The sequence below is a fragment of the Gorilla gorilla genome, chromosome 1 (genome assembly GCF_029281585.2).
Source record: "Gorilla gorilla gorilla isolate KB3781 chromosome 1, NHGRI_mGorGor1-v2.1_pri, whole genome shotgun sequence".
Lineage (NCBI taxonomy): Eukaryota > Metazoa > Chordata > Mammalia > Primates > Hominidae > Gorilla > Gorilla gorilla.
Window position 1 is genome coordinate 59,603,016 of NC_073224.2, and position 16,729 is coordinate 59,619,744.

The window sequence follows — 16,729 nt, forward strand, 5'->3', positions numbered from 1 at the left end:
TGTTAGTATTGCTGTGGTTGTGTTCTTATTTTTTAAAAAAAATTATAGAATGCTCCTTGCAGGACAAGTATTGATGCCAGGGATTTACAGAACGCACTTAAGAGTTCTTGCATTTTGGAAGTGTACATTTTGTTTTCAAAGCACTCTCCTCTGAGCTTTTCCTTATTATCTCTGATTATAGGCATTCACTTGTAAAATCAAATGTTAGATGCTGTGTGTTCTATACACAGTTAAAAATACTTTTTCTGAAAAGTTAATTATCTATATAATGTATTACTTCATGTCTCACTGCCTCTCTAATGACATCAGTAATAATGTTAGTCCAGAAACAAGTAGAAATTCAGTAGTACTAGGTAATCAGCCTCCCAATCTGTCTAAATTTTCTGGTAGTGGGATTTGAAGGTTCCAATGGGCTGCAAAATATTTAACAATAATATTTAACAAATAATAGTTTGATATTAGTGATTCAACTTGAAGATGTAATTATCTTTTAATTTACTAGGAGAATGGATGATGCTTCAAATGGAGAGATGAGAGGAAAATATCAACAAACTCATGTGACAATTAATATGTAATTTCCTAATTTGGCTTTAAAATAATGCCTTTGTGTCTACTGCAGTATTAGTGTTTCTGGATATATGAGTTTTCTGTTGCTGCTGTTAACAAACCACCACAAATTTGGTGGTTTAAACAATACAAATGTATTACCGTATAGTTCTTCAGGTCAGAAGTCTGACATCAAGCTGAAATCTAAGTGGTAGAGCTGTATTTCTTTCCAGGGGCTATAGGGAATAATGAGTTTCCTGCTCATTCAGGTTACTGACAGGAATCAATTATTGGAGTTGTAGGACCAGGACTGAGATTCTCGTTTTCTTGCCTATTGTAAACTGAGAGCCTTTCACATCTTATAGTGGCCGCAGTATTCCTTATGTTCTAGCTTCCTCCTTCCATTTTCAAAGCCAACAATTTGTGATTGAGTTCTCATGTTGCATCTGTCTGACCCATTCTTCCTCAGTTATTGGCCATCTTCTACGACGCCTATGATTAGATTTGACTCACCTGTGTACGCCTGTTGGTCTGCCTATTTCAAGGTCTTACCTTAATCTGATCTGCAAAGTCTCTTTTACCACATAAGTATATACAGCTTCCTGGGACTAGAGTGTGTACATCTTTGATAAGCCATCATTCTGCCTACAACACTGGCTAACCTAGGAATTTATAATGTTCTATATAAAACAAAACGAAACAAAACAAAACTACAGTGTGAGAACCTGACTCGGGGGAACTAAAAACAGGTCCAGCTTCTTTGTTCTTTCCGCTGAACAACTCTTCTTATTTTGACCTCAGGCTAGAGATAACTACTTGTTATCTAATCCAAGGAACCATGTTAATTAGAATTGCTGTTTTAGTTTTTATCCTCCTTGCGTGGGGGAGAAAATCAAATGTGTTGGTTTAACCTTTTTGAGGGCTATGGGAATAAAAGTAAGCAATAACAATAGTTTACAAGCACTTATTATGTACTAGGTGCAGTGCTAAGCCCTATTACTCCACTTTCTCTTTTGTTCCATTTACCAGCTCTGTGAGGTTGGTTATTATTCCATATTACAGATGAGAAAACTAGGCATAGAAGTTGGGTAGCTTGCTCAATGTTTGGCTAGTAAGTGTTATAGTCAGAATTCAAACCCAGATCTTTTTAATGTTTAAGCTTCTTATTTTTACCAGTTTATTGTACTGTCTGCATTTTGTGATAGTATACAGTATTATTGCTATTATCAAGTTCTGGCAAGTATTCACATTGGAAGTTTGCTACTTGAAGTCATTGTCTTATCAAGTTGAGTACATTTTACATCTAATTATATTCTTGTTCATTCATATAGGTGAAAAACCATACAAGTGTCAAATTTGCAATCAGTCTTTTAGAATTAAGAAAACATTAACAAAACACCTGGTTATTCATTCTGATGCCCGACCTTTCAACTGTCAGCACTGTAATGCAACATTTAAGCGGAAAGACAAGCTGAAATACCACATTGACCATGTTCATGAAATAAAATCTCCTGATGATCCTCTCAGTACTTCTGAGGAAAAACTTGTATCCTTGCCAGTTGAGTACTCATCTGATGACAAAATCTTTCAAACAGAAACAAAACAATATATGGACCAGCCCAAAGTTTATCAATCGGAAGCCAAGACGATGTTACAGAACGTATCTGCTGAAGTATGTGTTCCAGTAACTCTGGTTCCAGTTCAGATGCCTGACACTCCGAGTGACCTAGTGCGTCATACTACCACACTCCCACCATCTTCTCATGAGATTCTGTCACCACAGCCACAGTCAACTGATTATCCACGAGCAGCGGATTTAGCTTTTCTGGAAAAATATACTCTTACTCCTCAACCTGCAAATATAGTTCACCCAGTTCGACCTGAACAAATGCTAGATCCTAGAGAACAATCTTATCTTGGAACATTACTGGGCCTTGATAGCACTACTGGTGTTCAAAATATTTCTACTAATGAGCATCATTCATGAGTAAATCTAAACATTCCACAGATTTTTGGATGGTTATATGCTAATGGTAGAGATGATAGCTTTTAAATTTTTGGGCTGCTATTTTCTTGTTTTCTCTAGTTTCTCAAGTCCTCAGAACAGTTTCAAATCAAGAAAACTATGTGTCTCTGTTTACTGAACATGAATATTTGGACAAAATTTCTGGCATAATATTTGAAGTGCACATTTTTGTGATTTTTAAAGATTATTTAGTGCTAACTTTTAATGGTTTCTTAAATTTTTTGCAATTATTAGCTGCTGATATTATGGAAGTATTTTTTTTAATCATCAGTGGAAATTTTTATTCTTCTTTAGTCTCATTCGTCTCCTTCTTCTTCCTAGCCCTTCTTACAAACAAGTTTGAGGACCATGTAGCCTTTAAGAAGGAATTAAGAGTACACTGATAATTGCAACTGTTTCTTATCCTAACTTAGGATTCATTATTACGTTATACAAATTTTTAAAATTGAAATTAGGAATTTGAATTTACAAGAATGCCTTGGATATTTCTGTGTTGTCTTTCCATTCATACATAATTTTAGGTTATCATTATCCTTTGGACTTTCGATATACTCAAAGCCAGAAAGCTTAACTAATGTAAGATTAGCTGTTAAATGTAGGACTGAAATAATAATCCAGATAATTGGTTTTTGCCTATACTTCAATTGTTATGAATAAGAAAGGCAAACATAGATCTGGGCATTAAATTATACAAACTGAAAATGTGTTACAAGAAAAATATGAGAGTTTTAACTAGATGTTTTTCAAGGTAAGTTCACCTTTTGTACTTTACTATTTATTTCAGAAATGTTGACAATACAACATAGCATATGTCTTCATCTCACTAAGAAAAGAGCAGTTGTAACTCAATGAAATTTAATTAAACATGCTACTTTTGATTTCATTTACTTGGCTGATAGAAACTCTGGGAAACAGAACCTAGATATTTTGTGTTCAATTGTTAGAAAAGGTGCCAAACAGATTATGAAATTTGTGCCTAATTTAACTTAACATTGTTTAATTAAATGGAACCACTACTTATATACAGATTTACATGCAATCCAGATCTTTAATTTTGCCTTCACAAAAGCCTAATGTCTGTAATTAACCTTTAATTTTTATTTCTGTATGAGACAAAAGTTGAGGACTTGGTGAAAGGAAATAGCAGTTACAGCAAAACCTCAGTGATTAAAATTGAGGAAAAAGTCAAAATTATAAAATACCTTTAAAGACATGCACTTTCCATATTTTCAAGTCAATTTTAACTAAAAACTAAGATAATGTTTCCTAGTAGAGTTGCTTGAAGATTAGACTAGACAGGGTTGATTTATTATTAGCATGTCATTTGTACATAAACTAGTAGAAAATAGCAGTTTTAAAAGTTTTCTATTTCAGTTTTGTTTACACTCCTAATTGCTTTAAGCACTTTTTTGTGTGTGTAAACTGTAAAGTCTAGCCCAGCCCTTGTGAAAAAAAAATCACAAATAAAATAGTGAAGTTTTAATGAATAAAGTTTAACCAATTAGCAATGGTGGAAACTGTCGCTGAAGCACTTAAGAAATAAAGGTACTTTACAGCAACGTTCGCCATACTAGCGGAGGTAAAACAAAAGAAATATTGAAAATTGAGGCAGTTAACCAAAGTAGCTCATATAAATAATAAAACCAATCTGAGTTTAGCCTCATTTGTCAAGGTTTGGTTGTAATTGTCTTAAGACTAGTGGACATGCTTACTATGTTCTCCTTTTTAAAGTATTCTTATTTCTTTGTGTGGAAATGTTATATCTGGGGTACTTACATGACTGAGGTTGACTATATGAGGTACTGTTAGTCTGTTAGTCTTTCAAATTGACTTTTAAAAATACATATCTTTATGATTTTCATCATAAAGACTGGCAATATTATAACTAGAAATCTTACTATAATGAAAGAAATCATACATAAAAATGTAGCCTGCCTTACATATAAGCTAATGTAGAAAAGTTTAGACTTATAAAAAGGCAGATAGTATATATATATTTATATACATGTATGTATATGGTATATTATACATTTGGTGGCAGAAAAAGAAGATACTGCATTTTCACATTGAAAAGAATACTTTGATTTTTGAAGGTATTTACTTTAGGGTTCTTTTAATAATAATGTCCGTCCTAATGCTTTAAATATATGATTTAATTGTAGGAACTGGTTTACACAGAACTTTTTTGGAATACATCTCTTAGTAAAGTGAAATATAATAATATAATTGTATTGAGTTACTATTGTAGATAACTTAAACTTGAGTAGTGATTTACTGTTTTATAAAATGCTTTCATATACGTTATCTCATTTGAACCTCATAACCAGCCCTGAAATAGTAAAAACAAACTATATTCCCACTTTATAAAGAATTTGAGGTTAAGATAAAAGGACTCATTTAAGCTCACATGGTCAGTAAGTGGCAGAGCTACTAGTAGGGAAAGAAGAAAGCTAGCATTAATGAATGCTTACTATGTGCCAGGTACTACATCCTGTCATTTAATCTTAACCTAGTCTGGGAGATGCATAATATAATTCTGGTGAAGTAATAGTTTCAGTGGATGATTGAAAACAACAACAACAAAAACAAAATGAAACTAATCTGCTGCCTCTAATTTCCAAAAATGTAAGAAATTTTACAATTGTGAAAACCTCATGGATTTGGGCAAACTGAATGTATATAGGCTTTTGACAAAAGTTGGCACAAAAAGTATAAAAGGAGGCCTATTCTTTTCAGTTGACCTTTTGTAATATTTGATTTAGAGTATTTTGGACAAATGCTCTATAACTCTAATCCATTTATTTTGTAACTGTACTTAAAATTTTGAATCTTGCAACTAAGTTTAGCCTCATTCAGAATTTTTTTATTTTGTGAGCATAATTTATTGTTTTAAATTAATTTTTTAGCAGATAGCAGTTAGCACTTAATCTGTAAATTGAATAATTTATCAAGTGCAGGAATGTGTTAATCTAATGGGTTTTGACTTAAATGTACCAAAGATTTTTAGTAGGTATTAAATAGTTTAAAAGACTTTAAATTCTTTCTTGCTTGAATAACTATTTGTCCAAAGAAGCACAGTTGAAGTCCTAGAATAATGGATTTTTTTAAAAAAAAAGTTGTTAGTTTGAATACTGAGATTGATTATTGTGTTTATATGTATAAAAATAGGAGCAAAAGAAAATACTCTGGGAATAGTCATACTGACAAACCAATTATAAGTGAGAATACTGTTTTCCTTAGTTTAATTAATACAATGTTATGTTTTTTAGAGAACACTACTAAATGCTAAATAAGCCTATTTTTTACACTACACTATCAAAATAATTTTTGCCTTCGAATTTTTTTAAGTCAAGTTGAGGTTATTTTTGTAAGAAACCCAACCTATTTTTTTTGCAGCCTAAAATCCCATTTAAGGTTAGGGGTTGGTCCTTATGCCAGCAAGATTTAACCAACTGTAAAGATAGTAGTCTTTGCATACATTTGAGTAATTAAGGCATTTATTGCTGGGAGAATAGGAGTAGCAAAAATATGGTTTTAAATTGGTGCTTTATTAGGTGACTTCCTTTTAGGCGATGGCAGGTCATGAAATAGGTACACTAATAATTTTCTGTCAACCTTAAAAAGTGTAAAAGCATCTTTGTAGGGTGACTCTAAACTGCTAATTAAGGGTTAATAAGTAATTATCATTGGTTGCTTTTCAATATAATTGCAAACAAATTAAAAACACAGTTAAACTAATATGTTTATAAGCTTGAGTTTTCTTCCTACCATATCACTCTCATATATCAGTGATGAAATGTCAGATTTTGAGCAGTAGCTCTTTGACAGTGTCCTTTTATACCCAGTCTTTTCTGCATTGAATGCTTTGTGCCTTTTCGATGTGTTGTAGTTGCTTAGAGTTGATTCTGCTGGCTAGATTGTACTGATTAATAGATTTTTATTTTTATTTTTTTTTGGTTATGGGTGTTATGATTGTGTTGCCTGCTGGTTGGGCAACCTTTTTTTTTTTTAGGTTGCTTTATGTTTATATAGGCAAATTGGCACTAAGTGTTAGTGTGAATATTTGTTTTTATGATTTATATATCATTTTAAAAATCTCTGTTGTGGCCTTTATAGTTACTGTGAAGCCACTCTTGGGCCTGTCTCTATATGCTTATTAGAGGAATCTGACAAGTAAAAATGAGTAGCGTGTCTGCATCTGTGTCTTTGTTTCTCTGTCTTTTAAATAACCAGTAACCATAACTACACAGCTCTGCACTGAATGACCTTATTTCAGTTTGCCTAAAACTGAACAAGAGGTGATGGTTTGAGATGAGTTTCTCATTAGGAGCAGCAACATCCCAACCAATATATAATGAGTTGATCAACTCAGGAAAAATTAGGACTTTAAAGAAGGTTGTATTTGGATATTCTAAGATTCAGTGCCAAATTTAAAATGCCTAGAAATGTATTCTACAAGTAGCATTTCTAAAACTTTAAGTAGTGTTATAGTAAATGCTACTTGCTGTTAGAGTGAATAATGGATAATGTGAGAATAATTTTCTAAATGACTTCTAGAAACTAGACAGTTCTTCCTTATATCCTACCCTTTTCCACATTTCTCTAATGTGGGGTTTTTTGTTTGTTTGTTTGTTTGTTTTGAGGGTAGAGGGAATCCCCTCCTTATTTCCTCTAAAATTGTTTTTACTTAAGATACCTTTTCCCTATAATCTTAGCATGCTTTCTGCTCTTTCTCTTTGGAAGTAGCATCAATAAGATAGATATAATAGGATTAAGATGTGTGGAAGATGAGAAAAAGAAGGTTTTTGTAGAGAGAGTGCTTATGTTTTGTTTACTCTTCATGTTTCAACTTGCTGTGTATGATCATAAATCTATGATCTTGAGAAAAATCCTAAAACAATTTAAATTTAGCCTATGCAGCCAATTACGTAAAGAGAAATTAAGGATTATATTCAGAGGAGAAATTAAGGATTATATTTAGAGCATAGAGGTTATACAAAGAATATAACCTTGTTTGGTCAAATTCTTAGGTAAAGAAAAGTAATCAATGCTTGCATTGCTGTTGGAGATTCTAAAAGATGTATTGAATGAAGAGGATGTACACATCTCATTGTTACTGCGCATTTTTTTGCTTGGTATTCCTGCTTGCGTTAAAGCTGGACAATGTACTGTGATGTAATTACAAAATTTTTATTCCTTCTAACGATTGAACTCTTCTTATCCCTATTGATAAAACTGTATTACAATTGATGAGTGTGGCTGCCAGAAAATAATACAAAACTGGGCATTTAGCTGTTCCACATTGTGTAGTAAATGTTTTGATTATGGGGATTTACAGTGTATATTAAAGTAGAAATGCTTTTGAACTTCTTTTCAGTCTCAAATAATAATTTTTGTTTTTAATTAAGGATACTTTAAAAGCAATGACAGAAAAATCTAAAATATCAGAATTAATTATTGTGAACTGTGTGTAAAATATCTTGTGAGTTTTATACATACTTTGGTTGTCTGATGTTTCCTAAGTATAAATGTCTTTATAGAAAATTTCAGTTCTCTGTGAAGAGTAGGAAGTGTACTGTATATTGAACTAGTTCTTTGTGTTATTTTGATATTTAAAATAAATATAAAGTTCTTTGGTCCTAATACAGCATATCTAGGTTTTATTGAATCACATTTTCACAGGATGGGAATGCAGTACTCTGAAACCAAGTAACTTGCAGAACATTTTAAAACATTTTCTCATAAGCTATATATTTTGAAATATTTTATATATTAAATGTATAAACCATTAAACTAATTTTAAGTGTAATATAAATTCAGATATTAGTGATGACTTTTATGCTTGAAGTAGTCATATTATGCTGTTTTTTAGAGAGAAGTCTGAAGTGTAGTAAAATTCATTAGTGAAATGAGTTATTCTGTATAATATTGAGAGGGGCCACTATTACCTCTAATCCCCCTCACTCCCAGAAACATACATTCTGGCTATGGGAGAAATGGTTGTTGGTTGAAAGCATAAACTGTAGGCTATAGGATGGTACCCCCAAACTTGCAAGTTGTTATCCCTATCTGGCACCATAAGTGAGCCTCCAATAGACTTTCTCTATTTTATCTCAGCAGCTGCTTCTGAGTATTAGAAGACCAGTAAATTCTATAGGCATGAGCACATTTCTGCAAAATGAGTCTTCTGATTATAGCCAATGTCGTGTGTGATACTTAGTTTACTATTGCTGTCTAATACATTATACTGAACTTAGTGGCTTAAAACAACAAACTTTTATTACCTCCAAGTTTCTGTGGGTAAGGAATCTAGGCCGGATTTAGCTGGGTGGTTTTAGCTCAGGGTCTTTCATGAGATTGAAATCAAGCTGTTAAGTCAGTTGCCATCTCTAGAGGCTTCACTGGGGATGGCTTTACTTCCAAGCTCCCTTGTGGTCTTTGGCCTTAGTTCATCATATGGCCTCTCCACAGGGCTGCCTAGTGATATGGCAACTGCCTGCCCCGCCTTCCCCCCACCCCTCCACACACACACCACTTTCCTGAAAGCAATCCAAAAAAGAGAGCGTACCCAGGATTTAAGTTGTTGTCTTTTTATAACCTAATCTTGGAAGTGATATAGTATCACTTCTGTATTCTATTGTCACTAATTTTAGTCCACATGCAAGGGACACAAATTAAACTCCCTCTCTTGAAGAGAGGATAGCAACAAATTTTTGGACATATGTGAAAACCATCACATATTCATTGGTTTATAGATAAAACTTTCTGTAAATATATATATAATGGGGGCAGGTATAGTAATCTATACTCAGAAAAATACATTTATCCCAGAGAGGAAGAATATTGCATCTTCCATAATAGAAAGGGTTCAATGTAACCACATGCCACAGGTAGTTAGCTGGTCCCACTGGAGAATGGAATTAGACTGGATGTTCAGCATCAGCCTCTTTCAGTAGGTTAAGCACTCCACAGGGGCTTATCACATCAGCTTTGGCAAGGGAAACCACCTTGAGCCCATTCTTATCCTCCACCACTGCTGCCATAGCCACTTTCTAAATGGGTTCAACGCGCAAGGATCCCTGGGGGAAGAAGCTGACCTCCACAGGATAGATTGTCCTTTTTACCTGATTTTTGAGCTCCTTCTCAGCCATGGATATTCTCTGATGGGCATTTACATGGAACACAAATTTAACTTCCTATACCTATTTTGAGAAGCCCTTTTATATACCACTCCTCCCCAGACCAAGCTGTCACCAATTTTCCATTTTGTTTTCTCCAAAGGTTTGACCAGCTGGCCAACCTGTCAGCCATCGTCCATGAATCAGCACAGAGCTTTACCTTAGGCCATGTTCTCTTCCTTATGAAGTGTACTACCAAACATACCGTCCAGAATTCTCACTGAGAGTATTCCCATCCACCCCTAAGGAGAAGCTGTAGTGTAAGTCTGTTTATGTCTGACCTACTATACAGCTTCATCCGTAAATCAGGCCTTTTTCTTGTGAAATTATCATTAGGAGATACCCAGTTTTTCCTGTGTAGTTTGAGAGAGAGGGAAGTGGCAAAGTAGTAGAAGTAGTAAAAGATACTTACTAAAATCTGAATCACCTGTTTGTATCACTTACTTGTGTATTTGGGGCCTGCTTAGCCCTGGGCTTGTAGATTCTGCTTTTGTTTGATAGTGCAATGTTGCTCTTCACATCAAATTTTATGGTCCTTGAGATTAGATCCCAGGTCAGCAAATATTTCGTAAAGGGCCAGACACTATTTTAGGCTATACAAGCTATATGTTTTCTATCACAGCTATTCTGCCATTGCAGTGTGAAGGCATAGACAATATGTAAATAAATGCGTGTGGCCTTGCTCCAATAAAACTTTATTTACCAAAAAAAAAAAAAAAAAAAAAAAAAAGCCAATGGGTCAGATTCAGCCCTTAGGCCATAGTTTGCTGATCCCTGGATTAGGTAATAGTTGATAATAAACAGTTTGTATCACAGTCACTTATAGTCCTTTGATGAGGCATTCAGTCTCTACCATACCTAATAGCATAATTAGGATCTGCTTTTCAAATGATAGATGATTTTCTGCAGAGGAAGGCATAGTCTTATTCTCCAAACCTGGAATTTTGTACTGTGATACTTCTCTGGAAACTTGCCAGAGCTTCTATTCCACATCTTGGATTGTCATGGAATGAGTGTTTTGGGCCATTGCAGCCCAGACCTACTGCAGAGATCTTACTTGTTCCAGACCTCACTCAAAAATGTCAGTCTTAGAGTTTACTAGGTAAATGGTTTGGTGAGATGTGTCTTAATAATGCATGCATTGCCTCCAAAATCTAAAGAGGCTTTACAAATGATACAAAGTACAAGTGGCCTCTTATTTTAGAAGAGATAGCCTGACATGTCTCAGACCATTGGATCCCTAAAAACTTTACAGATGTGATAGGACCCTGAACTTTGTCCCATCTGGGTTACATTTGTTTTATTATTGGCATCCAGAGTGCTTGCTCCTGTTGAGAGATGCAACTTACCATGGGCTCTGAGCAGGCCTACACATTCTTGCTGGCTATGCTAAGAATATGAAGCCCTTATTAATTTCTACGTAGGCCATTTCTCAGGATTGTGTTTGTAGAAATTCTGAAGGACGATAGGATGTCTCCCTGCCCAGGCATAGTACTATAAAAACAGTCAAATCTCCAATTCGCTCTTCCTTTCCTGTAATACAACCCAGTGTGTGTGCAGGCATCCATCAAGGGCCCTTTGTATTGTCCCATGAGACTTAGGAAGCAGGAGGAATCAATGTGAATGAACATGCTGACACTCTAGCTACTGTTTTTTCTGTGAATAATAAAGTCTTGTCTCTAACCCAAAACTGTCATATTTTCTGCTGGCCTTTATGAAACTGGCACGCTAACTCTTTAGCTTGCAAGAGGGATAAAATCTCAGACTTACACAATTCTTGACAAGTACTTCTTGCTCACCAGGTTTAATTAGCAAATGTCATCAATATAATGGACCAGTGTGATACTAAGATCCAGGTCCCTCTGAACAATATTACAGTATAGGTAGGAAATTTGACGAGCCCTGAGGCAGGACAGTAATGCTACAGCATTGCACCACTACTTAAGTACAAAGTGCTTCGGTTTTTCAATACTGGATGAATGGGGAAAAACAAGAAAAATGCATTTTGCTTGATTCATAGCTGCAAACCAGCTGACAAAGGTATGCTGATTTGTGTATAAAAATAACACATCTGAAACTGTAGTGTAATAATTGGCATCATCACCTAATTGCTATAATCTACTATCATTTTCCAGAATCTATCTGGCCTTTGCACTGGCCAAATAAGTGGAGAAAGTGGGTATATGGACAAAATCACTATCCCAACATCTCTCAGGTATTCAGAATAATCTCTGAATTGGCATGGTGGGAAAATGGTGATTTTCAGGGGCTTCCACTTGGCCCTTTCTCCAGTAATTGCCCTCGTTCCTTGGATCTAGGAACCAGTGTGAGAATGTGGTCAGTAAGTGTTCCTATTTTATATTCTGGTAATGGGTGGATCCAAAGGACACTTGGTAAGACAGATTCTGACTTAGATGCCATCTGTCACCGGTTCTCGAGAAGCTCTCACTATGTCTGGTGGTCCACAGTGACATTTTAGGATTCTGGAGTACAGCAGAAAGGCAGAGCTATTATCTCATTACCTAATAACCCTTAGGAAGTCAAGTTCCTGCCCCCAATCCATATTCATGTGGGTAAATGACTGCAGTTCCCTCTGGGGAATTGTTGAGGGAAGATTTATGGTATTCATGTTGCAGGGTTCTTTCTAGTCAAGGAGCTTTGGGTGTATGAACTGTCTTAAGTTTGGAAAGTGGGTAAAAGGCATAATTGCCACAACATTGGCTTCAGTTAGGTTTTTTGCTTTGCATATGTGGTATTTTTCTGCCTATATATGTTAGGCAGCACCATAGTATATAGCTCATCTTATTTAGAGGGCCCTTGAGAAACTGGCCATTGCCACAGATCCCTGCCTCTAATTACAATTCTGCAATTAGCATATTGTGGTAAGAACTATACCACCTTGTCTATTAAGTGCCAATCAACTTTGACCACTTGTGGATCATATAATTCACATGGAGATCAGAGAACCTATTTTCATTATTGATCCTCTATCATCATTTCTGGCCTATAAAAAATAGTCACCCAGGTCTTTTCATAGATGCTGGAGTCCTTTTTATTAGTTAATGCATTTATCAACACCTTGGTAAAAGGAGAATGGGTGGAGGGTGTGCATGTTTAGATGTGACTTGGCCAAGCAGGTTGCACATGTAGATTTTCTCCAACATTCCTATCTTCCTGAGCTTTTGGACTCCTTCGTCTACAGAATGCCAGGTAGTTTGAGCATTTTGACCTAACTGCCTGTTTTGTTTTTGTTTTTATAAAGACCATGTCTCACTTTGTTGCTGGTTTTTAACTCCTGGGCTCAAGCGATCTTCCTGTCTCAGCCTCCCAAAGTGCTGGAATTACAGGCATGAGCTACCGTGCCTGGCCTTGACCTACCTGACTGTAAACCACTCCTGAGTTCAGTTTTCAATTAGTGAACCTATTAAACTATTAAAGCCATTCCCAGGTACTTCGGACATTGTATTAATTAAATGGGTAAAGTGCACCCATGACAATAAATTTGGCCTTATTGTTCCTTATGATTTGTCCTCTTGGTCTAACACCATTACATTCTACCTTAGACTGTCAAAATCTTTTAACTCTTTGCTGTATAGGCTGTTTCCTCCCTCCCACAGCATATCTTGCACTCTCCTCCATCCAAGTTTGATTTTTTGGAGCTTAACTAAGCTAATGGAGAGGTCGTGGGAGGTGGATGCTGAGGAGAACTGGAAGTGACTTGTGAGGCTTTGCTCCAGGGTTTTGTTTTGTTTTGTTTTGTTTTTTTAAGCCTCTATGAAAGAATTTTTTTTTTTTTTTTTTTGACAGCGTCTTGCTCTCTTGCCCAAGCTGGAGTTCAGTGCCATGATCTCGGCTCACTGCAACCTTGCCCCCACCCCCCACCCCAGGTTCAAGCGATTCTCCTGCCTCAGCCTCCGGGGTAGGTGGGATTACAGGCATGCTCCACCACGCCTGGCTAATTTTTTTATTTTTAGTGGAGACGGCATTTCGCCATGTTGGCCAGGCTGGTCTCAAACCCCTGACCTCAAGAATCCGCCTGCCTCAGCCTCCCAAAGTGCTGGGTTACAGGCTTGAGCCCCCGTGCCCAGTGGAAAAATTTCGTTTAAATATTGCTAAGGTCCAACTTCAGGTGAAATTGGACACCATTGAATATAATTTCATGTCTCATCTTCCTTATTTTGATTTCCCATTGACTTCTCTTTTTACATGTTTTGTGTAATCATACATACATCCAGACATTATTTTTATTTTTTAAGTTTTCTACTGCCTTTAGAGGCAATATAGTGTAGTGGGTAAGAGCAAGACTAGGGCCAAACTGCTGGGATTACAGGCATGGGTACCTATCTGGGTTATGCCACTTCCTACTTAGCTGTATGACCTGTATTCCTCATCTGTAAGATACAAATAATGGTACCCACGCCCTAAGAGATACCTCGTAGGTTTAAGGCAAAGGTTGAGATAAATAGGTAAAGGATTTTTAAAAATCCCTAGCCTAGGGTCGGGCGCCGCTCAGGCCTGTAATCCCAGCACTTTGGGAGGCCGAGGCGGAGGCAGGCGGATCACTTGAAGCCAGGAGTTCGAGACCAGCCTGGCCAACATGGCGAACTCCCCTCTCTACCAAAAATACAAAAATTAGCCAGTCGTGGTGAGGCGCGCCTCTAATTCCAGCTACTTGGGAGGCTGAGGCAGGAGAATCGCTTGAACCCGGGAGGAGGAGGTTGCAGTGAACCAAGATCACGTCACTGCACTCCAGCCTGGGAGACAGAGCGAGACTCCATCTCAAAATAAATAAATAATTAAAAAAATCCCTAATATGTAAGCTATAATTATTATTAGGTCCCTACAATTGAAATAAAAACTAATAAGTTATTTGTGAAGGGCATTGCCAGTCAAAACAATCATTTATGAATTACTGGTAATCTCAGGTTTCATTTGTTTACCTGGTTTTGCTCCCAGCGTCCCGAGGTAATTAACAGCATGTAAATGTACTGAGTCCCTGCTATGTTGTCACTAAAATAAGCATGTTCATACAAACTAATTATCTTTACATCTCTACCATTCAGCCCTGGAAACCGCGACAGTAAAGTTAATATAATTCTGGGCGGGGTATGCATACGAGAGGAGTGGCATAAACCAATTTTTGCCTACGTAACAGTTTTATCTATGATTGTTCCTGGAAACAGCAATGATTACTACATGTATTGTGGAAATGCTGTGACTCCCTTCCCTTCAGCACAACCAAAAATATAAAGACGAATTTCAATTCTAAGCCCCGGGTTTTAGACGGTGGCCAGGATTCCGCTACCGTTCTCACCTCCTCCGCAGATAGCGATTGGCGGCCGGATGCAATCATTCAAATGAAGCGCCGCCGTCTCATTGGCCAGGGGATGCTGCTCACCGATTGGCCCCGTGATGAGGAGGGCGGTGCCCGGAGGTCCTCATTGGTGGAGGCGGCAAGTTTAAACAGAGTCAAAACGCCATACTTGTTTGGCTCCTCTTTTTAATTTGCGAGTTTAATGGGCTTGTTTTCTGTTTTCTAGGGTGTAGGTTAGTGGAAAAGAAAAAGGGCCGAATTCACTCCCACGACCTCTACAGCCGTCCCTGAGGGGAAGCGGTCAGCGTAAGTCCCGGATCCCCGCTCCGGAGCCGCCTCGTGGGAGCGGGGCAAGGAGATCCAGGAGGGGTCTCGAATCTGCCATGGCGAACCGGCGAGTGGGGCGAGGCTGCTGGGAAGTGAGCCCGACCGAGCGGAGGCCGCCCGCGGGGCTGCGGGGCCCCGCGGCCGAGGAGGAGGCGTCTTCCCCGCCGGTCCTGTCTCTCAGCCACTTCTGCAGGTCTCCTTTCCTTTGCTTCGGGGACGTTCTCCTGGGAGCCTCACGGACGCTGTCTCTGGCCCTAGACAACCCTAACGAGGAGGTGGCAGAAGTGAAGATCTCCCACTTCCCGGCCGCGGACCTGGGCTTCAGCGTGTCGCAGCGCTGTTTCGTGTTGCAGGTAGGTCTCAGGAGGAGCGTGCTCCAGGCCGGTGTTCTGCTTCTCCGCTATCTTTCCTGCCACCCTCCTCAGGAAGGTTGACGCTTGGAGAAGAAATCAGAAAAGACCCTTAGAGAATAAAGTCAGTTCCCTTTCACTCAATAACTGTGGGTGGCTCTTGGAAAAGAAATCAGAAAAGACCCTTAGAGAGTGAAGTCAGTTCCCTTTCAATAACTGTGGGTGGGCCCTTGACGCATACACATGTGTGTGAGTATATATATGTGTCAATATTATATATATATATATATATTCTCTAATTTAAGGCTAGGATAGACGCTAACTTGGGCGGGGACAACACATGAACGCGCGCGCACTTAGCATCTTTAGGAGCAAGTTATATAGACTTCTCTGTTAAATTGACAAGCACTTTTACTAGACTTAAGGCGTTGTGAAATAGCCTTGCCGTTCTAAATTAATAGACAATGCACTTTTTTAACACTTTTTTAAGATTGACAGGAGTACCTTGGTTGGTTAAAGCAGCTTTTTTTAAAATTTCTATCAGCCATCTTAATATGCATTTTAGTTTCCATGTGTACCTTTAGAGTCGAGGTAACTTTTTTTTCCGGTGAAATAGTGAGCTTTGTTTTGGCTAAATGCCTACAATAAAAACCAAAAAAACCTATTCAGAGTTGTTTTCAGTATGTACGTGTAGTATGTATGCACACTTTAGTATTTTAGTCCTTTTTTTCTTTGCTGTTAAGTGTAATTTTAATGCTGCATCAAATTGAATTTTATAAATGTTGTTTCAAGAACTCCTGTAGCTTTCTTTTACTGCATTGCATTTGCAAGAGTAATGCTCCAATCCCCTTCACCAAAGACTGGAGAATTTATGTTTTTATTTTGACTGCTGTGACCTTTCCATTGAGTAGAACCACCAAAAGTATGAAAACCGTTAGCCGAGGAGGTCTGAACTAGTAGGCTAATAACCACTTCATTAGGCAGAAAA

General features: G+C 37.3%; 2 protein-coding genes and 1 long non-coding RNA gene across 7 annotated transcripts in view; 2 read left to right on the plus strand and 1 right to left on the minus strand.

Annotated features, from left to right (window-relative positions):
* Positions 1 to 8,215, plus strand: part of ZBTB41 (zinc finger and BTB domain containing 41) — a 49,803-nt gene extending 41,588 nt beyond the window's left edge. Inside the window, exon 11 of the mRNA XM_004028094.5 lies at positions 1,878 to 8,215. Within this exon, the coding sequence (XP_004028143.2) occupies positions 1,878 to 2,533 (656 nt within the window). The 3' untranslated portion in view covers positions 2,534 to 8,215. The remainder of the gene's footprint in view (positions 1 to 1,877) is intronic.
* Positions 8,216 to 15,173: 6,958 nt separating this feature from the next.
* The window catches only part of ASPM (assembly factor for spindle microtubules), a 62,454-nt gene continuing 60,898 nt past the window's right edge, over positions 15,174 to 16,729 (plus strand). For 3 of the 5 annotated variants that reach the window (XM_055385997.2, XM_055386966.2, XM_055386504.2), the window contains exon 1: positions 15,205 to 15,744. In XM_055385997.2, coding sequence (XP_055241972.1) covers positions 15,448 to 15,744 — 297 coding nt within the window. In that variant the 5' untranslated portion in view covers positions 15,205 to 15,447. 5 annotated transcript variants of the gene reach the window in all.
* Positions 15,761 to 16,729, minus strand: part of LOC129531705 (uncharacterized) — a 40,998-nt gene continuing 40,029 nt past the window's right edge. Inside the window, exon 3 of the long non-coding RNA XR_008677073.2 lies at positions 15,761 to 15,827. This is a non-coding gene — a long non-coding RNA (uncharacterized lncRNA). The remainder of the gene's footprint in view (positions 15,828 to 16,729) is intronic.